Below are 24,936 nucleotides of genomic sequence, written 5' to 3'. Positions count from 1 at the left end.
CAGTATGTGCACTACGTTCATTTCTTTGTACAAATTTATAAGTTTTTAATGTTACAACTCTAAGAAAATACATATTAAAGAGTAAGAATAATGATTTTTACATAATATTCCGCGCGTACCAAGGACTCTTGCACTTGGTTTCAACAAACATCACAATTTTTAAGAGAAACCTTCTAAAGGAAGGCGTATTCTCTCATTAGAAACAACCTTACGAGATTATTTCCTGAACTCGCGCATTGCAAGTTATTTTCATAATCTATTTATTAGTAGTCCATCCCCGCCATATCGAAGCTATACTAGCTGCTGCACTTGTCACGAGACCACCAGCCACGCTTTGATTCACCTGCATGCTAGCCGATGATTGTTGGCTGGTTATTCCACCTGGGATCGGGACCATCATTTCTGGACAGGTGACGTGTGGAACCTATTGACAAAAAAGCAGGGCAGATCCATAGAAAAATATAATTTTGCTCACTTTTTAACTTAGACAGTGGCATGATTCTAAGAAGAATGGTACTCACAGCCTCCCATTCCCAATTAAATGTGTCTTCCTCTTCGTCTGAAGCAGAATCGTCGCTAGCATCTAGATCAGGAATGAGCTGACTGTGCATTAATGAAGCTGTAGCTGAATCTGCTTCCATTGGACCACACCTGTTTAGAAATGGGTCAAAATATATTTTTTGATTCAGGAATACTTTGATAGGTAAGTAATTGACGCGAAGTTAATGATGGCTGATAATTATCAAAATTGTTCACCTTCCGAGATTGCTGATTTCAGTATTGAGCAAGTGTAGTATATTCTGCAACGTGTGTGTGGGATGTAAATACGAAAGATTTGTGTTTTGCGTGAAACACAGGTGTAATACATTGCTATTGAGCCTTGCCACCTTTCTGGCAAATTTTTGGTCTGACATTTCGCTGCCACAAAATTCACTGCAATAGGAAAAATCATAATTATTTATTTGTTCCATACGCGCATCTTTAAGCGTTCAATATTCACAATTTTCCTAGTCTTAAGCATACAAACAAACCTGTAAGCAAGCTTGTATGGTAGTTTTACATCAAGATAAAACGCAAGAACGTTAACGAGCTGGGTTGTGTAAGTTAATGCAGCGCTAATATTATAGCCCGGATTGTGCATTGCATTTTCCTTATTTCCACCAGGCACTCCATCTTTGTTAGCTGCCACTGAAATTCATACAAACATCATCATCGTTTGAACTGGCAGTCTAGATGACTTATTCACCTCGGATCAATAATACATTATAAAAAAGGCGCATACCCCAAACAGAATAGGCTGAATAATCTCCAGTTCCTGGCAAGGTAGGTGCAACAATGCAATGCTGCATTTCCAAACTATTCTCGGTATCGTTAACCCACCTGCCTCTAACGTATGAAGTTCTGGAAGCATCTGCAAGAGCGCAGCTAACCAAATCCCCGCAAACACTCTCATCCTCACTGCTGTACAAACTTAATAAATGACAAAATAATGAACACAACAGACTTCGACCTATAATTATAGTTATAACTTCTCGTATGGTATGAAGATCAGTTTTATTTTATTTTCTATACTTCACCTTCGGCTGGGTTTTATTTGGGAGATGGGAAAGATGAAATCAATCAATTGTTGGCTAGCAGTTCTAACGACTTTCTTGTGCAATTGTCTCTTTCTCTCTACAGTTTCTCTCTGCTTTTCTTGTTTCGTTTTTATTCCTGTTACATACCGCTGTAATTTATCAACACGGTCCTCATGTCTAGGCAATCGCAGCGCCAATTGTGCATTTACATCTCTGAGGATGTTTAACCTTTGGTTGCCTGCAACATGATTTTTAGTATTGAAAATCAAACAATAAGAGGAAGTGCTGCATCCTTTTTTAATCTTAAAAATAATATACCTGTATTTATGCTTTGTCTTGTTTCATTCACGAGAGATTGCAGTAGTTTTACCCGTTCTTTACAAGTGTTTATGTCACATATCTGAAAGAAATAAATAAAATGGAATAACGGTATAGTAAAACTATTATCACAGTGTTCTTTGAATTAAGTATCAATTACATAGCATTATCTTACCAATTTATCCTTCTGTCTAACTTTTTCCAGAGTTTTCATACATTTTTCTTCTAACTGAGATTTTGCAGCCTTCAGCCGTAACAGCCGTAACTGTTTATCCGCAAACCTGGGAAACATCAATTGGAAAATTAATTACTTTCTCAGGTATAAATACAGTCTTGATTTCTGGAACAAGGAACATGATGATATATTGTAAGAATAAGGGAAAGGAGTGGCTGAATTCCATAGTGATAGTATTCCAGTCTGAAATATCTCAGAGTAACAGGCAATGTAATTATTTCAAAAATCTAGCTCTGACCTCTACATGTTTATATCACAATAGTATCGTTTTTACGCAGTACAATCATAGTATTGCACTGCATCAATTGGCATTGGTGATAAATTACCTCATACATTATTCTATAAGTTATATTAATTTGATCTTCGACGTTCCATGTCGTGTAAAATATATGACACAGAAGAGCGAAGTTTTGATTGAAACCATGGAGTGGTATTTCTAAAGATTAGTTTTTTCTGAGAATGTCTAATAAGAAACAGACGATTCAATATCATTTTGAAAATACTACTAGTTGAAGTTTGATCTAGCCCACGCAGGTGACTCATACATCAATCCAAGCCAAGCAGGGAATAGTTACTAAGGACAAAGATATAATATAGAAGGTTACGGTGGGAGGAATATGAGCGACGTAAAATCCCGAACAAGCGATGTTTTGGTGTGAAATGATTTTCAGAGAGCTAAAAATTGAATATAACTGCTATTATGATCATAATTAGAAAATCAAGAAGATCAAAAACAATAACAATAGAGTATGGCAGGTGAATCTTTTGACCATTCGACCGTACCGTTCAGAGTAAACAGAAGTTGAATGAATAAAATCCCCATTGTGGATGCACTGTCTGCAGTAGAAAATCCTTCGGTTGTTATGGCACAAGGGACACTTTAATAAATTGATACTAAGACGGGATGCAACGTCTTCCAATTCTGACGAAAGCTGAAAATCTGCGGGCGCTGCACAAGATCCGTCAGAGCTGCTTGTCGCCATAACCGAAAACAATGAGACTTCTCTGTCTGTTACCACTCATCAGCTGATCAGACGTGCCTCCGTGAGATGTGTATTTAATTTAGACATTTAAATTTGCTTTCACACATCCAGTGGTGTCACGCTAGTTTATTCCGTGGGCTTAAGTTTTTTCCTATGTTCACGGAAAATGTTTCTCGTTCATTTTGAGCAAGTAGCAACGTAGCGTTGATGAAGTTCATTTCTTCATTGCGAATACCAAGGTATTTTAAAAGATGACAGCTTATAGATGACAGAAAATAACCATCGATACGTGTAAACACTACTTTAGCATCAGACTTGTCATCCCTTGCTAACATTTACAACCCCTATGTAGTTCAGCGAAAAGCTGAGGGATGTCGCTAGTATCTGCATCCCCTATGATTTGAAACCTACCATTTTTTTTTCTAAGGAATTGAATATGTATATTACATGTATATGTAATTAGACATCGGTGGGGAAGACTGAAGATGTAGTAATACATCATAAACAGAGAAGAATTTGAATAATTTTATTTAGAAGTTATCCAATGTATATTGCTCTCAGAAAAATGAATCTGATGGAGTGCAGAGATGATATCCAGCGAATTTTATTTCATTTACTCTAATTAAAAAAGTATGCTCAGTTGATATATGGAAAGAACTGATAATTAAGCGCAGAGGCTATTGCAGTTCCCGAAGTCTGTTCATGAAATGTTGAACTTTTTTAGAATCTACAGAATTTTCCCAACTTCCATCAATTTTGAAATGTGTTCCAACGATCACTGCGTCTGCAGCAATATACGATTCTAGATTTTCAGCTGTAACACCTGAACCAACAAGTACTGGTCCCTTGGCTGTCTGTTTTAGCTCTGTAATATATAATTCTCTTTATTTATCACAAATAAAAAAGAAAAAACGATGTCTTCAAAATCGAGTTTTACTTAAATCATTTCAATCCATTATACCTCTTAACTGGCTGGCATCTGCTGGATCTCCGGTAGCATTTCCGGTTATTATAACTCCATCCGTTAAAAAAAATTCTGCGGCTTTTGCAGTTTCGGATATACTGACGTCTGATGTAATAGCATGTGCGCTAAAAATTTAGAAAGCTCAATCAAATGCTCTCATAGATTTTTGAACGTACATTATCTCTACCTATGCTTCTTCTTTATGTCGGTAAACACAAGAATATTTTCAGCATCTATTTGTTTCCTGTATCTCAATAAAGTTCCAGCATTAGCGTCTGTAAATCCTTCATCAGCAATATGAGAGAAGACGAAACCTTCAGCTCTAATAAACTGGAAATCGGCTGCCTGTGCTACAGCGATTGCCTCCTTATTCGCTCCAGCGAGAATCTAATTAATGTGTCACATAATATTAATAAACCAATAAATAATATTTAATAAGAATCTATCTTTCAATTTATTATTCTATCTTGACCTGAACACCACACGGTGTCTGTGTCGGTATAATTTTTCGTATTTCCCAACAAATTCTGGTCATCAACGCGGTCGTCTCCGGAAGTAAGTATTTGGATTGTACGTAGGGGATGTCGTGCATGTTTTCCACCAAGATCGCATCCTAATTTATAAGATAGAACAACAAGTGTTCAACAAAGAAAAAGCAAAATTTCCAGACCATCATATTGGCTTCTCACCACTTTGCAGTTAGCATAAACAGCTGCGTCTTCAAGAGCGTCTTTGATAATTTTTTTAAAGCTTCCCCCGTACTTTGGAGTCCCTAAAAAACAAACTAATTATAAACTTCAGGTATGTCTCTATACAGAAGATTTGAAATGATTGACATTTGAAAGCGTTCGCGCTTTAATTTGAGAGAAGCAAACGTGGCCGGATCAAGCGTTTCCTACCACCGCACAGTGCGCGCTGATAACGAGTAAAATAAGATTATAATGGCGTGTGTTGAATGTATTAAATTCTTTCAGTGAGGTTATATAAAATTGAGCACGTGTAAAATAATTATTTATATTCATATCACCTGGCAATCCACCCACATGAATCATCCCTATTGCTGAGCATCCGTTAGAATTTTTGAAGATCTTACGAAATCTCTGCATTTTGGTGAGTTCGATGCCACAATTTTCTTAATAAACTCTGAAAAAATTTCCTATCAGCTTTATACTTGTTCTGAGATTACTTAATCCTGAAACATCAAATATTCAGCAAAATTCAAATCGTCAACTGGTAATTACTGTACTTGTTCCGGAATATTCAAATTATAATTTCAGCAATGATTAGAATTTTTTCAGCGATGGTTATTTGTATGATTTATTCTAGTCTATAGCAATTAGACGCCGGCTTGAACTGGAAGATTGTGAATTTAAAATCTTACATAACATTCAAAGTGTGTTTGAACTTTCCCACCTAAAAATTGAATCTATTCGACTAACAATGGAGCAACAAATTCAGATAAAGGTCTGAATTCGTTCGTTGACTAGATATTTATATGAGAAATCATAAAATCATGCAACCGGTATCGTTTTTAACTTTTTATTCATGTTTTTATCACATTTTTCATCTCCGAAGAGGAATTTCATTATGTAGTTTTATCGATACAGTCGTACTTGTTATCTCATTTTTTTTTTTTTTTGCTTTTTTTGCGATCTACGAAAAATACAATATTATTTTACCGTATAACATATACATGTATGTATTACATAATGATTAATTTCTCATTTTTTATCCCAATTGGAATAATAAAAAGTTAAGTAATTAATGTATTATATATGTATAGGTATACATAATTACGCATAATATACAATTAGTTATAATACGCAAAGTAAATAATTATTATTTATGTATAATAATATATATGATACTTTTTTTTTGTATTCCGTTTGTTATAATTTCTCTGCTTTTCGTTATCTTTATTTTGTTTTGTTTTTTATTTAATTTTATTTTCTCATTAATAATATAGTAATGCGCACGTGGATTAGTTTAAAATTGTTGGTTTAGTTTTTAAATAACTTTTGCAAACTGTCGGGCCTTGTCACAGCCAGTATATTTTGTTGAATTATAATGATATATATATGTTTGTATATATATATCAGTGTATATGTATATCATACAAATAACATTTTGATACTTGAGAAATCAGATATACTCTTTTCCTATTTTCATTTTTTTCCAATATTTTAGATTATATACGGACCCGAACATTTATATGTACGTATGTATCTATACATCATATATTGCAATAGTTATGTTAATAATATATAGGGTATTATGAGTTTTTATAATCATATCGCGGCTACTTATTTATCTATATTCATGTTTCATGTCCATCGCTCCTGTTTCGTTTTCTTAGTTTTCTCAAACTTCATCAAAATAATTCATCAATGAATATATTGCTCGTTAATTATACATAACTTTCACTGCAAACTATGAATAACGGCCGATTCAATTCTTATCATTATCATTACTTTTTTGGATTTCATCGATTGATGATGTTTTGTATGAACATAGTTCATCGTCTTAATAATCAAATAATTATGTTGGTTTAATCGCCAGAATAATAATGATAATAGATATATTCTTCAATAAATAAAACTTGCACCATATTGTGAACACGCTCAGATTTTAGATGCATAACTTGAATATTTTAATAGTAGATATTTTCCTCTGTTTAATTTTACATATTTATTACATTTTGCTAGCTATCACTGTATGTTATAATGAACTGATTCGTAGTTAATTTATTGTATATATACTAATTAGAGAGCATACCAGACAAATTAATTAACTTCTGTAATTAAATTTTCGTCTAGTTATTAAGTATCTTGCTCTTTTCAACAATAATGAACTTCCCAAGGTGTGTGTGAACAGGTAATTATCGTATATTATTACATTATCAATTGTGTGCATTTGTGTCATAGTTGCGGAATTTCGTCGAGATTAGAGAAAAAAAAAATAAAGAGAAATCAGTAGATAAAAAGAAAAAAATCGATTAGTATTATGTATGAGCTAACCAAAATTTTGACTTTTCTACATAAAGATTATTTTTGAATAAAGAAAAGGAACAAAAAAATCATTATAAGAAAGAATCGCGGAATTATTTATATCATGATCGAATAATCTAGCTATTGACTAATAATGGTTACATATGTTAGGGTATGTGATCATTAGTGTAGGTATCTAATGCACCTACATTATCTTATATTGAACGAACACAAGCTAAGCACAATTTTATTGTGCATATATATAATATTGTAACAACAATCGAACGACACATCATTAGTGATAATGGTTTTTACGCTTTTTTAAAGTATGTTGTCCTTTTTTTTTATCTTTTACTTTCTTTCTTTCTTTCTTTTGCAACGTGGTTAAAACTATATAATATTGTTAAGCATACATATTAAATCTAAATACTTGCCGAGTAGTATTTTTTTGTGATTTTGTTCTCTTGTATTTAAATATACCATACGAAATATAATTATCTAATGCTATCTGAATACATATTTTACATGTTTTTTTTATATGTCTAGTTGAACACGAAGAAAGGAAGGTTGTATCCAGCTAACAATAAGTGAGAGTAAACGATGAACAGATAAGAATAAGAAATTATATTGCCACATAAAAGTCAGTGTTACTCTGTCATTGTTACGATCGAGAGAAGGGACTGCATAATTAGTGTTTGCGAAACTTGTTTTGTTGGTTTTTTTGTACATTAGAAGTTCATATTACATTCATTCTGTATGACAAGACAATTTTAATATTTTTACCAAACGTCAACGATTCTTTAATTAATGTGGAGATCGTTTAGTGGATCAGACATCTACGTCTATGTAATCACACTTCGTGCGATTATCTCGAGATTCCGTTCAGGGACCATCGGAGAATCTTAGTTAATTATTCGAAATATGGTAAAACTATAAACCATCATGCTTCCCTATTGTCTGAAGAGAAAAAAAAAATTCTCTCCAATATTATACCTACCTCAAAATTTGTATCATTTAGAACAGTATAAATGAAATTCCTCATTTTTCATTCTATTTTTTGACAAGGTTCATGGGGATACACATCCCCAATAAAGTATTGCATTTTTCATTCTCATAGTTTAAAATTTTATTTTATATATTTTTTTTTTTTTCATCTTTCTTTCGTCATTATTTAATTCATTTATTTATTCCTCTTTTTTTTCAATATCTCATTTTTTCTCTCAGTCAAAAAACTATAAGTCATAATAATAATATTAATGATAATTACAATAATAATCGCGTTAATCAAACAATATTCCGTCAGAACTTGCGACTTAATGTTCATAGAAATACTATATATATATATAATTTTTTTTTTCTTTTTTTTCCATATACCTATACAATCAAGTGTCGAGTGAGAAGGTTCATTCATTTAAATATAATTTCTAATATATATGTATTTATATAATTGCGATACGGTGCGCTACAGTCTTTCCATTGAAAAGACTTTACATATATTCACGATTCATAATTCTTACCATACTATACTACCATAATATAGAGGTATATTATTTATATAGGTATGCATTTATTTATATACGGATTGTCGGAACAACGAATGAAATCCGTAGTTCGTGAAACGTAATGTAAAACTTACATTACATTCACTCGAATTGTCTAACGTATTTATGTACCGTTTGACATACAAGCGAATAATAGTAATTACAATATTAATTATAGGTAATAACGTTATTCAATTCATGAAAATACGCATCCACTCTGAGCGTGTTCACACGCGAATAGATATATGATATTAATAATAATAATAATAATAATAATAATCATGAATTTATATATGTGTGAAAGATAGAATCGTCGTTTATACGCACAAATGAATAATAAACTAACAATTAATAATGATAATTATATTTAATAATTAAGAGTTACAATTAGTTGTATAAAATACTTTTTATGATTGTTAGGGCCAGGGTGCACATGTTTACCTTCAAATAACAAACAAACAGAGATACAAGTTAATTATCGTTATTAAATTTTCCTCAAACACAAGGCAGATAAATTTTTTTTGTTGTTTTTTTTTTTTAAATCATTTTTTAAACATTTTTTGTTTGCTTATTTTTCAGTTTTATTATATTTTGTTGTCTCACACCACTTATCGCATTCAGTTTTCTACGGCTATGAGTAATGGATGAGTTTTTTTCCTTTTTTTCTTCTTGTCAAATATATCTTCATTTATATTTACTATATGAATATTTTTATTCCAATAATATTACATTCCCTTTTTTCTTCTTTTTTGGTTTAATTCCATAACATGATTATAACACGCTGAAGAAAAAAAATAATAATTTAGACGCGTTTGAATGAATATTTGGAAAGTTAAAAATGTTCCCTCGCCGCAATAAGAAGATCTGGAAGGGAAAATAGTCGGAGATAGAGAAAAAAAAAACAGGAAAAGACAGAGAGAAAGAGGGGAAGAGAGGAGAGAAAATTTCAGGCATAACCAATTTCCATGTGGATATATAACAATTGTATAACCGCTTTACAATATAATATAATCACAGGTCAGTCGGTAAAAAGCAAAATAGTCGAATGGATGAGAGAGATTTCATCGGGGGGAAAAAATGGCGCTATGGGATAATTGAGGAAAATCTGTGGTAGGAGGGAAGAAAAAAATAATGATAGCAATGCTAACAGCAAGCAAGGTAAAAAATATGAATAGAAAAAAATAAATAAATAGATAATTTATCGTTATAAATATTAAAGTATTTTTAAATTATAATAATTTCTTTCGTCATAGGATATATGAAACTGCTGTTCCAAAAATTGTGGGGTAATATTCAATACCGCATAGCTGCCGATACATATATATATATATCATTTTGAATTTTAAATAAGGAGAAAAAAAATTGAACAAGGAGAGAGAGCGACGAAGGAAGAAGTTAATCGAAAATCAGCTAATGGCGGGAGGGATGAACAATTTTTTATGAATAATAATAAGTTGATCAAGGGAAATCGGTGAAAATAAAATGTATGTTACAATTATCGGATTATATGGGTAGGTATACGATATCATTATGCACCCTGGCCTGAGATCAGACGACTAGCACTTGCGATTGTTGTTTGCGCCACTATTTTGAAGACGCAGACGATCCTGGCGACGCGGACGTTTTCCCTTACCACTGGCTACCTCCCTTACCTTATTACCGCGCTCAAGACGACCACGTTTTATCGCCTGGGCCGCCCGCTGCTCCAGGACCTGAGATAATTAATTTAATTAAGAGTTTTTTTTTCCAAGTATTCGGATCATTGCACGTCATATACAGAAAATTTATCGTCAGTCGAAACCCAAAGTACACCATCATTTATCCAATAACTATCAGATTGGAATCTGCACACGTTCACACTTCGTCCTGGTAATCGCTGGTAATTTTTTATTCATTTTTTCTCATCAGCGAGAGAATTGAGGGGGCGGTGTATCAATGACGATTGAAATTAAAAAGCGAAACAAATCTTAATGAGAAAAATGTTAATAATTCTGTCTACCTTTTGTGCGGCGCGAAGTTGAACACATTGGGCTTCTTCTTCCCTGGCAGGTCTGCGTTCGCGAACGCCGTTGTTGTTGTTAATATTGTTGTTGTTCCTCCGTTGAGGATTGCCCTGTAATTGTTGTTGTTCCCTTCGATTGTTATGCCTCTGTCTCGGGGTCGCCTGTCTCTGTCTGGGGGCATCCTCGGTTGGCTTTTCGTTTATAATTATCGGGATGGATTCAGACTCCGTTGGGGTGTCGGGCGTCGGCGGGGGAGTATCTGGGGTTACCAGAGGAGCTGCTGCCCGGTAAACGGACATGCTGGGGTGTTCTATGAGGAGGTCCTCCAACGGCGATGTTTCCACATGGATAGGACCTGCCTTCGTAAAACACGCCGGTGGTGTCACGTACCATGACTCCTCAAGCGCCGTTGTTCCCTCAACTGAAAGATCGAATGAGAAGGGGAAAATAAAAAATAAAAACCCTCTCAATACCGACGTACGTTTCGTTCAAATTTTCTTTTATCCTAAACAAATCGAAAGTTTAATTCACCAGCACGGTCAATGAGGATCCAGTCATCGCCCTCCACCTCGACTTGGTTGAGTCTAGTTTCAACGGGGAGCGGTTCATCCTGTCGATTATCCCCACGAACTTCCTGAGCGCTAGGACTACCTCCCAGCAGGTAGTTCGCCAAGCTGCTCAACATTCTGACCTCCTTCCTAGATTATCTCTCTGTAATCGTAATGATAGGAAATAATCCGTTAATCAAGATTGTCAAAAAACGTACATTAGACAAGGGAAAAGAAAGCAATGTAAAATTTTCATCCGCGCTACGTAACAACGTTTATTACTCGTAACAAAATTTAATGGGCGATGCATCTCGTATAATATACGCTGGTCTATTACAGGAGGTGTTGAGACATGATAAATTGGATTCGAAAATCATTTTTATCTCGGTCCAAGGACGGCGGCTTGCGTCGCGTTTTAACGCGCATAACACATCCGCCGATTTTTCCGTAGACATATCTAGTTCGTACGATCGTACCTCCTCAGTATTCGCATACGAAATTGAGAAGATTATCATGAAAAATGTAGATTCATGGGGAATTATACACCGAATAGTTTTGCAGGGAAGTAGGATGCACGTGACGTTACTCCTACCCATTTTTTCCCTCAACGAATACCACATGGCAAGCTACGTGGGTTTTTTCAAAGCACGCATACAGCCGCGTGATTGACCAATCGAAAGAGCGGAGGCATCGTCGTGTATATACAGTGTTCATTTAATCGTTGATTAAGCCCTCGTGTTATTAATTCTATAAGAGTTTTTGAACACCCGAGCGCTTGCGCGCTACAAAAGCTGCGATCGCAACTGCAGGACACACGTCGAATAGAATATAACGTTGACGACGTTACGCGTCGCGACGTCGTCGCATGGGTACATGGTGATCCATTATACCTATATATCTACCTAACACGCGAATCGTTTTGACCTCGTTACAAACCGAGTTGCACCAGCTACCCGCCTAATTATAGTACAACTCGTAATTTGCTCGTCAATCGCTTCTTTTGTTGGTATATCTGCGCCATATAAATGTCATTTACTCGTACGAGTCTGATGAAGAAAAACGAAATAACGTCGACGAATCCGAGCACCGAATTTCGCTTCCTTTTTTTATTCAGCAAAAAAAAAAAGATAGAGAAAATGGCAGTAAATTGGGGTGCAGAATTAAAAGGTTTGCGAAGAAATTTTCGCAGAGATTATTTTATTGCAAAGCCTCATCGGTCAACGAGCGTTGAATCACACAATTACTATACTTGTTAATTACATAAACGTCGGACAATTATTAGCGGGTGTTCGCTGCAGGTATATAAGGCGAGGTCCGACGTAGTAATTGCAATGTAGAGAATATTGAGAAAGAAAAAAATCTAATAAATAATAAAATAATAATTCTATTGAAGAAAAGCAAAAAGGAACGGTGAGGTCGCCTTGAAATTACCGGGTCTGGACCTCGTTGACATTGAAATATAAAAACACATTTACACGCACACGTGGTTCGCGCACGTTGTGTGTACCTTGTAAATGAATATTTCATTTCATCTCACGATTATCATTATTTTGCACGGAATATCTCACGTAAGATATACATAAATATACGCACACTTCAGATTAACAGTTTTTATTATCCTGGATTAACCGTTATGCTCTACTTGCACCTCATTGCGCAATGAAAGCTTACATAGCTCGATGCATATCGGACGAAATAAACGCTGTTAGAGCAAATGAATTAAATGTTCACAATGCAACCTATTCGTTCACCAATTATCATCGTTGTTGTTAACTTCAAGTTCCTTACGTTCGAATGTATTTTCGTACACCGGGCAAAAATGTCAAAAAAAATTTTTGTTCCATCATCAATTCGCTTCGTTAGAAATATATTTTTGCAAAATTCTGCATCTCGTTGCACCAAAGGTATACGTGGATGCATGTTTCGCCTGATGGATTATATGTGCCAATGAAAAAACCTTCGCGGATGATAAAATATCCTCTGCAGCCGGGGGACGTCGCGGGATATAATAAATCGGAGTAATGCAGTTGATTTAAATTTTGACAGACGCGTACGTAAATGTTTTTTTTTTTTAAGTGAAACGTTCGTGGTGGTGGTGAAAATCAAGCTTCGCTACCGATGACGTGGTCGAATTTCGGAGAGCGCGGAAGCGATATCGGATCGAATTGGGTGAAATCAATTCGCCGCTAACATGCGATAACGTTGCGCGATGTAAAATATCCACAGATTTGCGATAAATTCTTCTCGACACGTCCGAAGAAATTTTTACGGAAAAAAAAACAAAAAAAAAACGATTCAATCGCGTGACGTTAAAACTTTCGCACGTGGAGATATTGGTACGGGACGTGCAACTACACGACGATGTTTCCGTAGGTTCGGTGAGGCGGTGTTCGAAAGACAAGGTCGAATACGATCCGACGTTAGCTGTGAGCTTGCACGCAATTACAATCTACCTCTTCTAAAACTGTGTCACTCGGCCGACCCGTGAACGGCCACGACGTAGTAGTATATTCAATCACACGGCAGGAACCTAACTCGCGTAGAGTCGTCGCGGAGCTTACGTTCTACGTATATTATGCATTCAGTCGTTTCTACAAGCTGCGAAGATCGATGCTGAGGTTTGAAAAAAAAAAAGAAGGAATTATCTTATATCTCCTCTGAAATCGAACCGCGTAAAACACGCCTACGTACGTATGTACTTCGCGACGAGGGAAACGAAGAGAAAATTTCTTGGATGGACGGAAACTCCGTTGCCTGTTGTCGTCAAAAATAATATCGATACACAGCGTCTTTTTCCAGCTGAAACGAATCTCGAGAGACAGAAGAACAAAAAAAAAACAATAAACGAATTTTTCAAGAATCGGGAATCGTTTCGATTTCGCGGAGAAATTTCGCGGCAAATTTATTGCGCTTTTTTCAAACAATAAAGTTCGCTATTAATGAAATCCAGACGCGATTTCAGCTTCTGTGCACGTAAGTAACGGTAATAGTCGAGGACTAGGTGTGTATTTATCATGTAAGTACGTGTGTGTCACGTTAGCGCGTATTTCTATCGAACAACGTATGTATGCCGCATTTCCGTTTCCTTTTAATAACTCGGTACAGAGTGCCCTTCACCGCGTCAACGTGTGAAATGAATTGCTTTAACAATATAATTGTGTGCACAAGTTTCTTCTATTTATTTATTTTTTTTGTTTTTCACGTTTGGATGAAATGGATTCTGAAGTTTTTTTTTTTTGTTTTTTTTTGTGTCCTCCGAGATCCGCGGACGCGGGAGAGTAGAAGAAAAAAAGCTCGTTACGATATTCTTTGATTCCGCTCGAACGAGCTGGTGAAACGCGCGATTATTTCTGCGTTACGAAGGGCCGGCCGCCGGGGCCGCGAATGAAGATGGAAAAAAGCGACAAGATGATTTACGGTAACTCCAATGAAATATGGTTCATCGTTCGACCCGCTGAAGGGAGACTTATGAATATTCCTAAAACAGATCGGCGATGCATTATTCATGGAAAGGAATGTTTGCTCACGCCCGGTGGTCTTAAAATTACCATAAATTTCACATCATTGTCATTTACGCTACAATTATTAATCCAACAACTTGTACGAGATTGGATAAAGTTATGTGTCGATTTTTTTTCTAATCATTCCGAAGGATAGAAAAACGTCTCTACGTGTGAAAGATCCGCAATATCTGAGCCGGCGAAGAGTAAAACGAGAAAAAAAGAAGAACTATCACTTCCGGAAACCGCAAAGGACGCGTTCGGAATACTAACCACATCACCGTGCAACGAAGCTCACCGAATAATCATTGATTCTTGTATTACTCAAGTTAGATGGGCGCTACATGCTCCGATCGTTGTACATAATATACACCTCAGCGTATCCTACCTACGTCCCATATAAATACCAAACCCGGTGCTGCAGGAAATTTGGGAACCATTTCCGGGCCAAGGACTACAGCGAAAGAGAAACCCTTGAATTTAGGTACATTAGCGCGACCATCAGGGCCGCGCAGCTACGAAGCGAAAACCTTCGTTGGGCCATTTCGTGTTGGAGGAATTTCTGGCGTTGACGATTCGACGAAATTTCTCCCATCGTTTCCTTCGTGCAAAAGTCAAAGCGAGGAGTCGTCGGGCGAGTTAAAAATTCGCGCAGATCCGTGGCACCGGCTACGGATTCGTGAGCTGAAAAAATCTGAAATTTTTCACTCTCATTTTACTGGTCAAACGTAACGCGACCACCGCAAGCAGAACGTGATCCACGATACCGATCCTCGGCGAGTTATGATATTCCGCGTGATGAGCACGTGCCGTTCTCGTGACACTTGGCGAAACCCGCGGTTAAACGAAATCAAACGAAACCGGCACACGAGTACGAGTACGAGTACATGTACCTATGTATAATATACGTGTAGATAGGAGCGTCGTGCGGCGACTAAATACTCTCGCGAATGATCCGTCGGTCTTTTTATTTTTTTGTATTAATTTCCGTATCGATTGAACGATTGTTAGAAAATTAATGCGACGAGTGAAATTCACGTGTGGGAAAACGTACGTGCATATATTTTCTTCTTCTACTTTCAATGAATTTTACGCAGATATTTGAATGAAAATAACCGAAACAATTCTTCGTGTTACTTGTAATATTATATTACCTGAGGTGAAAAAAAAAAAAAAAAAAACATTTCGAGGACAGTTTCGCGTCCGCCAGTTCAAGCATCCGTCAAAGATATACAGTTTGCCAAACGCTGCGTGGCACGTTTATATTTAAAAGTTGTGTAATTGCTTCCTGGACGTGCGGCCGCTACTACTATTATACTACACATACGACCGTTACAACGACTACCAGAGTACCGACCCAAAAAAATAAAAAAAATTACCACGATACTTCACAATGATATAATCCACCGCTGTAACTGTAAGCAGTCCGCTTCGCACGTTCGGCTTCGAAAAAGTCTCTTTTCAGTCTACAGGGTGTTTCGTTTTTAACAGAGAATTCGATCGAAGAACAAGAGAAAGAAGAAAGAAAGAAAAAACTACCCCTAACACTTGCTCCCCCGAGCGCCTGCTGGCAGGCAACTCGGCATACCGCGAGGACTTGAAATTCACGTAGAGCCTGTGCTTCAAATCGTCATCAACCAACCCTCGGATCCTTCGAGTTGATATATTTCAATTATTCTTTTTTTGCCCATTGAAGATTATCTGAACTTTTGAAAGCGGAGGGAGAGGAAGAAAAAGAAGTGAATCTTCGCTCCGCGGATACCCTATAACTTTGACGTAAAGTTTGGTATTATTTTTTGTGCGCTTCGATGCGACGAATCAATTTCGAAATAATCGAATAATTAATTTTGAAACTAGACACTCCGTGGATACAAAGGCCAGCCAGTCACACAGGAGTCATATTCCCATTGTGTATAAAAAACCTGCGCGAGAATAATAGCGGTGACGATGAAAAAAATCTTTGAAAGAGCAAAAAAAAGGAAGAAATAAAATAGAATAGAAAAAATGAGAGATACTCGAAATTCGATTCGGTGTTAATTAATTGGGTTGAAACAATAGCTTCTCAAATATAAATGCTGATCTTGATATACAATTATATGCATGCATATACGTCGTATGTATATATACATATGCAACGTAATATTAACCGGTTATGAAAATAGACGTTGCATAATTTCGTAATCACCGATGAGCGCATTAAAAGCCGGTCAAGTATCCGCAGAGTAAGGAGGAATCTGGAACGAAGATACACATGTACAACAAACTACCGAGTGCTGTCAATATCCTTTTTTTTTTTCCCATCGATTTTATTTATTAATAAATTTTCAAACCCAAAATCGGCACGAGCGTATAATCGTTATCGTCGTATAGAGAAGGAATCGATCGGGTATCGATCGATAGAATATTTTACCTCGCGATTAATAGGATCTTTATTGCATTTCTGAAATTCTCCGCATTTTATCGTAGGGAACCATTAGGTACATATACGTACGTACATTTATGCGCACGTGAACCGCGAAAGTAATTTTTAATTTTCTCGTTTGAAAATTGAATTACCCGTAGAGACGTGTGCGACGTTGGTGTCTAATGCTAATCGTTAAACTACGACTACGATGATTATGATACCCGATATTATGCCCCCGTGACTTATCGTACTATTCGATCGAACCGACGCAAATATGATATCATTGCACGCGCTATTGAACCTTTGATGCCTGTATAATTTCACCGTATAATTATTAATCTCATAAATACGTATACAGTCGCGCGAGCGTATCGCGAAACATATAGATGAATCGAAAAAAGAAAACGAGAAAAAAAGTACCGGAAAAATGACAATGACGGACTGTATTGTATCATCGTACCGATTTCGAATTTTTGAGTAATGCGTGAGAAATAAAAGGAAAAAATAGGATCTTGAAAAACTGGATACATATAATATGAGCTGACAATCATCCGGATCGCGGAACTTATTTTGACTGAAGTCTGACACGTTTATTTATAAAAAAATTACATAAAATCAACTTTGGCTCCCATATAACGATTTCGCAATATACCTTCGGCTAGACAAATACGTTACAGGGATAATATACATACATGTATACTTGCGTATTAAATTGTAACTTCTATAATGGTAGCCCCGGCCCTTTTTTTTTTTTTTTTTTTTTCTTGTCGCTCTTTTTTCTTTCGAAGGTTACGAAACACTATCGGCGATATTATTAATTCTACAGAGACGTTGCCGAAGAATTTTCGGCAGTTTCTAAATAGGCAATTAATAATTCCATATACCCGACCTTTATTGCGGTCAGATATTCGTTAAGTTCTTCATCTCGTTATTAAGTATACATACATATACGAGATACCCATGTGAACATACGCATGGCGCCAGCGCCTGTAACCGCTTCGGATATACCTATAATTCGTCTGTCGATTTTTTCTATTTTTCTTAATCATCTTCAGGTTTGATTTTCAGTCCTCTATTTTCTACCTATGGGATTCGTTGCGGTACAAGTTCCAGAATATCAATCGGAAGAAGCAAAAAAAAAAAAGAGAAAGTTAGAATTCCAAAATTTCATCCGCCTGGTTGTTTGTTCCTTTCTAAAAAATTTTCAGATCAAAAACCACGCACTTCGTTATTTTCAGTGTTCCGTGGCAGTCCCACAAATTTTTATGAGATTATATCTCCCACGTATACGTGTGTATATCGTATAACATACCAGACGTTACTTATCTGACGCGACTGTATTTTAAGTCGAGGAAAAACAAACTCTACCGGTTTCTTATCGGGTTAACTGGGTCATAAAAAACGTAAAAACCAGAATAAAAATCTGCCCATCCAACACCTACACCCCCCCCTCCGATATTCCAACAAAACGAGCACTTTTCCGTACGACGTCGTTAACGATTACCATCCCCGATACACATACGAATCCGGTCGAAGATTTTTCTGAACCAAGTACGCACGTGCGGTCTGATTATTTTTATATCACAATTATCATCGTAGAATCACTATACAACGTACATCTACCGCACGAGACGCACGTGATGTTCAGAGGTCGATAGAATAGGAAAATAAAAAAGAATTTCATTTTTGGATAGGGAAAAATTGCGATACGACTTCACTGTTCGCAGGTACGTGATTATAATTCGTCTGTGTTCAAAAATGGGCGTCATTGTATTTGAAAGGTAAGAGGAATTGAGGGGAGAGGGGGGGTGGGTCAAGGTAATTGGGATCTGTAGAAACACGAATGGAAAAGGTTACCGGTGACGTAAGAAAGAGTGTTTCATATAGAAATACAATTGAAGATCACGATCTTTGTGTGGGCGAGAATTTTGTATGATAATTTGTTTTTTTTCATCCATTGAAATCCGTGGATCATTCACGTCGTGGTACGAGTACCTACGTCGAATCGACGCGAATAAACGATAGCAAAGAGAAAGAAATTCAAAGGGAAAAAAAAAAGCAACTAGTCGTACATATATTCATGGTTTCACGGAGGATTTTTCATTGCGATAATTGCGTTAGTCGATTCGCTGTATTGTACGATCATAACGATCGATGACCAACGTGGGATAAAACTGAATGTCACGCGTATCGTGCGATAGAAGCGATGCATATGGATCGCGAATTATTGTTGTCTCATAAATGTCTGATGCGCACTAATTTATAAATGCTTTCGAACGGCCTTCGGGGTCAAATGTCATCTGGAAGAGACGAGCGTAATACGCGAGTGGTTGGATGCGACAGAACTCGATTCGTACGATGGAAAGAAACGGAAGGTAACAGATTACGGATCGAAGAGAAATGGAAATGAGAGAAATTTCATCGGTCGCGAATATCGTCCGGTTCCCGTTTTCAGCGTTGATTCGCACTCCGATTTTTCGGTCGTTTGGTTGGGTTCTATCTCTCCCTCATTATCCCTCGCACATTTCGTTATCGTTATTGTCGTTATTGCAACCCCCGTGCTTTTCCTACCTATCGAATTACTCGCGCAAGCGCTCACTCGACATCCTTGGATATACGGTTGCAAGGGCGGGGGGGTTGTTGCCGCAGAGAAGTGGAAGTAATTTTGCGTAAACCCCGAGGAAGAAAGTCTTCGACCGCCACCCCTACGGTCGAACCTTTCCGAACACCCCCTGCAGGTACGTAGCCTTCCCCGACGTCGCTTACGGTCAAGGCCGCGTGAAATTGAAAAAGGAAAATACAAAAATTGGCGCACACGTCACCAACGCGGAGGAAAATTTTCTATCGAAGCATTTTCGAGCGAGGTGGAATTTTTTTTTTCTCTCCTTTCGATCGCGGCCCGATCTAGTCCGACCGTGATCGAGGCCTCGCGTCTTCGTGGTCTGATCGTACAACAACACCGCCGTGGTACCCGGTGTATAACATCACTGTTATTATTTCGTAGGGCAGTGCACCGCGGATAGAGAAGCAGTTCCGTTAGTCCATCAAAACGCAATCACAACCATCATCGAGTCACTTTTTCTCATCATCTCGATACATCCAACTGTATACGGAATAAAGGAGGAGATGAGGTGTACGGTTTCTCTACGCGTTTCATGCGAGACGACGGTATAAGTGCAGAATTACCCGATCTCGTGCACAAGCGAAAGATGATTCGAGAATATTCGCTTTGTTTGAAACCCGATATTTCAGCAAATCCGTGTATTATATCGCCCGACGATGGGACGAATCTAAGAAGGTGGAACTACAGATGGACCAGCTCGTAGACGGGTTTGAGGAAATACAGAAAACGGAAGACAGAAAAATAGTATATGAAAGAACGTTTTCGGAGGAGCGAGTCGAGCAGTTCGATACTAGTTGGAATAAACGCCGAGGAAAAACTGAAGGAGTTATATCGTAATAGCAATACCGCGTAAGTTATAGTTTTCAGAAATAGTCAAAGGCGAAGTATAAGCTCACAGCTGTGCGCGTTCATTCGTACAGCTGCATAACAACAGCCGCAGTATGAGCGAACCGCGGCAACGGCGTAAGGAAAATCATTGAAAAGCTTAATTATAGCTTTCGCGAGCAATAACACAAGCGAACCCCGCACTCGGCAATCGTATACAATAAAACGCGAAAGTCATCCGGCGATCGCGAGTTTTCTTACACGCGTCGATTTCCACGTCCGTAACACGCTCGATTTTTCATTCTCCCCGTAGTTTTCTTCCCTTCTGTTTTATACTTTCAGTTTATTTTTTGCCTTTAGCAAAGATGTAATTCAACCGCGTTTCGCACGGTTCGTAATGACGAGTCCTCTTACACGTATACTGATATTTTATAACATCGCCGAGCATACCGTAATATAGAGACGATAATTTGCTACCAAGTTCTCTGCATAGATTCATCTTTGATAAATCGCAAGTTTTTTTTCACCTCCCCCCTCCCCCTGAATTTGTTGTACCCTCGAGTCTCTTCGCGCCATTCACGTTTACATTCGACGAAGGGATATTCTTTGACCATCAGGCGACGAAACTTTGAAAATTCGTCGACCGATGGAAAAATAGAATGTGATTTAAGATTTTCGAAATCCCTGAACTCTGAGGAAAATTTTCTTGGTCCACGAGTCGAATCCGTCTTTGGATTCGTGAATGACAGATCGAAGTACAAGTTGATCTGAGGTGAATTTGATTATTCTAATTGCGTATGGGTACGATTTGATCCGGTTCGAAATCAACGCGTGCGACCCAGGGGGCTACGTTTTCTTTCGAATAATCCGTCTCACGTCACTCACAAATCGTTAACAATGACGGACATTCGATTGTACGGGTACAAGTATCACATCCACGCTCAACCCTCTCAATTTCACCAATCTCCGAACTGAACGACGATGACGTGCGCGAAATAACGATACGGATGAAAAACTGAATCAAATAGAAAATCCATATGATTGATAAAGCGAGACGAGGGTGAACCTGTCGACTGATCTTCGCGAATTCGGTAGGCGAAATGTGATGGGGGAACGATATACAAAAAAAATGGTGTTGCGTATCAATGGCGAGTAATCACGGTCGGTAATTGGCAAAAATGGCAAAAATTTCTTCTCGATTTTTTATCGGTGGTTATAAATCGTGACCAAAGAATTCTGTTTAATGATATAATTGGGGTAATTTAAACGTTCGTATCTGTATGAAAATATATAGAAATGTTTTTCACCCCGGAAGTTGTACGCGCATTAGCCGAGTCGCGGTAAATTGTTATGTATCATATAAAGTAGGTGGAATGAGAGGAAATGGAAGAAAATAAAAAAAAAAGATGTATAACAGTAATAAAGGCGGTAGAATGGCTTGAGATTACACACATCTTTGAACGCCGATTTTCAAACGTTGAAATATAATTATGTTTTGTAATGACGTTTCCCTCTACGACTTGAAATTTTCTCGCTGCAGGCTAAATCGGGTGTTAACGTCATCGATATATTTATAAGATGCAAACGTACGTATATCGTAATGTGATGTAATTTGACCTACGTTTCGTAGGTAAAATCGAGCGAAACGGAAAAGAAATATAATGACAATTTTTAGCGCACCCAGAAAATCGCGGGAGGGACGTGCGGTGATTTGAAAATTTTTGGGGAGAATCGTTTGCTGAAAACAGTTGAAAAGAAAAATACATGATTATAACAAACAGACAAAGAAATGCAGGTAAAAATCCATGGTCTTATTAATTTGGGTTTATTCTTTTCTCTCTCTCTCTCTGATTTTTTGGTTCAGTTTTTGGGCCACTGGCACGTAGGTGATTCTCGTGTATTATTTGGTTATTGAAAGATGGTAAATTTTTATTGATAATTTTTACGGTAAATTACATGTATGTATAATCACTCGCCTGAACGTGTGTTGCGTTTGAGGAGCCGCGGCAGCAACTGCCCGTAATGACAGTCGTCAGCTGACACTGGCTGACAGTAAGATACGGTGGGGGTAAAAAGCGCAGAAGGAGAAACATCAATTACGAGGTAGTGGGGGTCAGAACTCAGCTGGGCGAACAGCTGCTGTCATTGACGTCGGATCCAAGGGAAACTATTTGACAGTCCTCACGACGAAGTCTACGTCATCCAGGATTTTTCAACCACGGAAAAAAAATTATTCCGATGTACTTTATTGGAAAAAAAAATTTGAAATTCCGTAATCCTTCTATTTTTGGAACTCCAAAAAATCGTAGAGGAGTTTCGCAAAATTTAACGATCTAGCCACGAAGAGAATTCCATTCAGAAGTATCTCGCGCTTAATTTTGAATTTCGGGCTTCGTTATTTTATCCTGGGATTTTTTGGAGGGTGGTCATTTTTTTCACACTTCTATTACTTCGTCTCGAAAGTGACGGTGGTTTTTCTTTGAGAATTTTGCGACGACTGCGGTGATTTTCGTAGGGCAGAAATCGTCGGTCGAAGGTTTAAATGCCCCCTAGCAACAGGGGATTCTTTGTTTGTCGCATCCCTTGAAAATACGTGAAATTCGACGCCCCTGGAACCGACGGTAGCCAGCGGGACGCCTGCGCGTCTTTGGTGTGTCGATACTAGCTTCGGTGCCCCGTACTCGATCCCCACCAGGACGTCGACGTCGGTTTGGCCAACCGGGTAACCAGCGCACACAACCGTGGATTCTTTTTTTCTCTTTTTCCCCATTTTCTTCCTTATTTTAGTTTTCCCTCTTCTTTTTTTCCCCACAATTTCTATTTTTAAACGCGATATTTGTTTATGTAATATTTTTTATTTATTTTCAAACATATAATAATAGCATCCCGACCAGCGGCCCCGGGATGAAAAGGGTGCTCGGGAGGAGCGCGTCTGGTTGTAGGGAAAACAGCAGGATTTTAAACCCGCATTTTTCAACACCAAAGATATTTACTCCTGGGAAGGGGTAAACAATTTTTTTTTTCAAAGGTGTATACGATATGAACGCGCTTTGTGTCACGTTCGTGGAGAGGAAGGAACTGCGATCGCAGGGTCTGAAAAGAAGAGAAAAAAAAAAACACACACCCCTGTTCGTTTCGTGGTTTCCATTTTCCTATTTTCTATACCTCTGGCTCGCGTGGTTCTTGGATGAAAAAAAAAGCGAATGTTCGTCGTTGATTTATATCGATGGATATTCGAGTAAATCATTTCGTGTATATTAATACCGGAGATATTTGATTTTACGTTGAGCTATGTAAAATATAACATTGGCAGAGGTGACCTTCACCTTGAAGATCGCGAAGCACGCGAAGTTCAAAATTAACCTATTCTAAGATCTGGCACGACGGGAAAACTTTGACTTGGTGCCGAGTTAGAAGTAGAAGGTGAGGAAAGAATTCCTATTTCAAAAAAACAATGAAAGAAAAACGAGGAGTGAAGCAAAAAAACAGAGAAAAAAAAAAAAAATTTATACACTCCAGACTATCATCCGTCTTGTCCCTTGCGGCCGTTCTTCTTCTCTATCTATCTTGATTATTTTCGGCCTATTAATCAACGTCCACGATTGCGTTAACAATCGTCACACAGTTATTACCTCCTTTAGTAATTACCTGTCCAAAGTACACAATGTGAACCATGCACAGGTATCCACTATCTACTGGTTTGTTTCGGTGTTGGTACCGTTGCCCAGATTAGCCGCGAAGGAAATTTGTATGCTTCTACACTGAAACCAGAATGAAATACGCAATAAAACCAAACGCGACCAAACATTTATTCAAATCAAACACGAACTTCACTCGATCTTATTAGCGGTTCTCTCACCATCTAGTTTCCTTTATACTCTTCTCTCAAATTAAACAATTCTCCGCACACACAACCTGCCCCTCGACATTCGATCCTATTTTATGAAATCCAAATGGCGATTAATTTCGAAAATAACGCGATCAAAAAGTAATAGAGACACAATACGCGTAATCGCGTAGCTGCAGCTCTCGTGACGACGGAGCTGTGAGGACCTCGTAAAGATGAATACGAAAATCGACTGAATTCGCTCCAAAATCAGGCAGCTAACAGCGGGACTACAAAAACGATGGAGATCCTCTCATCGTCATGCAACGTGGGCAGCTTGCCAGGTGGTCCAGAGTAATAACGGACTATATTTACGTGTATTTAGAATCGTTTTTCTCCGTGTCCAGCACGCACGAGTGAATTATGGGGATGGAAACTGTGTCTGGTCAGAAATGCGAGAGAAAGAGGCGGTTCGAATTTTTTCGAGAAATCGTCGGAAACCAGCTCTGCAGACCCTTTTTTTTCCATACGCAGATATATCCGCGGCGAAGCGATAATGCATATACGTCACTTATATTCCTAGGAGATGGAAATGGAAAAAA

The 24,936-nt window shown here is 37.6% G+C and overlaps 4 protein-coding genes across 10 annotated transcripts in view; 1 reads left to right on the top strand and 3 right to left on the bottom strand.

Annotated features, from left to right (window-relative positions):
- Window positions 1–20: 20 nt before the first annotated feature.
- LOC105688766 (beclin 1-associated autophagy-related key regulator) lies at window positions 21–3,465 on the bottom strand. 2 transcript variants are annotated; one of them, XM_012405297.3, is made up of 9 exons: window positions 2,914–3,465; window positions 2,071–2,176; window positions 1,896–1,977; window positions 1,578–1,815; window positions 1,283–1,470; window positions 1,032–1,188; window positions 757–933; window positions 522–651; window positions 21–424 (listed from the first exon to the last, which is right to left on the bottom strand). In XM_012405297.3, the coding sequence occupies exons 1-9, from the start codon at window positions 3,111–3,113 to the stop codon at window positions 257–259; spliced, it is 1,446 nt and encodes a 481-aa protein (XP_012260720.2). In that variant the 5' UTR covers window positions 3,114–3,465; the 3' UTR covers window positions 21–256. The 2 variants fall into 2 exon arrangements, with proteins under 2 accessions (XP_012260720.2, XP_048509950.1); XM_048653993.1 differs by lacking the exon at window positions 2,914–3,465 and adding an exon at window positions 2,457–2,614.
- Window positions 3,466–3,616: 151 nt separating this feature from the next.
- Window positions 3,617–5,598, bottom strand: LOC105688757 (uncharacterized protein F13E9.13, mitochondrial). 3 transcript variants are annotated; one of them, XM_048654001.1, is made up of 7 exons: window positions 5,459–5,598; window positions 5,105–5,220; window positions 4,767–4,849; window positions 4,550–4,690; window positions 4,265–4,464; window positions 4,075–4,202; window positions 3,617–3,978 (listed from the first exon to the last, which is right to left on the bottom strand). In XM_048654001.1, the coding sequence occupies exons 2-7, from the start codon at window positions 5,181–5,183 to the stop codon at window positions 3,791–3,793; spliced, it is 819 nt and encodes a 272-aa protein (XP_048509958.1). In that variant the 5' UTR covers window positions 5,184–5,220; window positions 5,459–5,598; the 3' UTR covers window positions 3,617–3,790. The 3 variants fall into 3 exon arrangements, with proteins under 3 accessions (XP_048509958.1, XP_048509956.1, XP_048509957.1); XM_048653999.1 differs by having other exon boundaries at window positions 5,319–5,465; XM_048654000.1 differs by having other exon boundaries at window positions 5,324–5,465.
- LOC105688760 (uncharacterized aarF domain-containing protein kinase 5) overlaps window positions 5,029–24,936 on the top strand; it is a 44,421-nt gene continuing 24,513 nt past the window's right edge. For both annotated transcript variants that reach the window (XM_048653991.1, XM_012405288.3), the window contains exon 1: window positions 5,029–5,187. The gene's annotated coding sequence lies outside the window, so the exon portion shown is untranslated. The remainder of the gene's footprint in view (window positions 5,188–24,936) is intronic.
- Window positions 5,603–24,936, bottom strand: part of LOC105688763 (tumor protein p53-inducible nuclear protein 2) — a 40,582-nt gene continuing 21,248 nt past the window's right edge. For 2 of the 3 annotated variants that reach the window (XM_012405292.4, XM_012405293.4), the window contains 3 exons: window positions 11,140–11,319; window positions 10,605–11,029; window positions 5,603–10,317 (listed from right to left, as the gene is read on the bottom strand). In XM_012405292.4, coding sequence (XP_012260715.1) covers window positions 10,162–10,317; window positions 10,605–11,029; window positions 11,140–11,293 — 735 coding nt within the window. In that variant the 5' untranslated portion in view covers window positions 11,294–11,319 and the 3' untranslated portion in view covers window positions 5,603–10,161. Of the gene's footprint in view, window positions 10,318–10,604; window positions 11,030–11,139; window positions 11,320–22,484; window positions 22,637–24,936 lie in introns of those variants that run through there. The other variant, XM_012405294.3, reaches the window with a different exon arrangement.

The sequence above is a fragment of the Athalia rosae genome, chromosome 4 (assembly GCF_917208135.1).
Source record: "Athalia rosae chromosome 4, iyAthRosa1.1, whole genome shotgun sequence".
Lineage (NCBI taxonomy): Eukaryota > Metazoa > Arthropoda > Insecta > Hymenoptera > Athaliidae > Athalia > Athalia rosae.
This window is presented reverse-complemented; position numbering and strand designations above follow the sequence as displayed.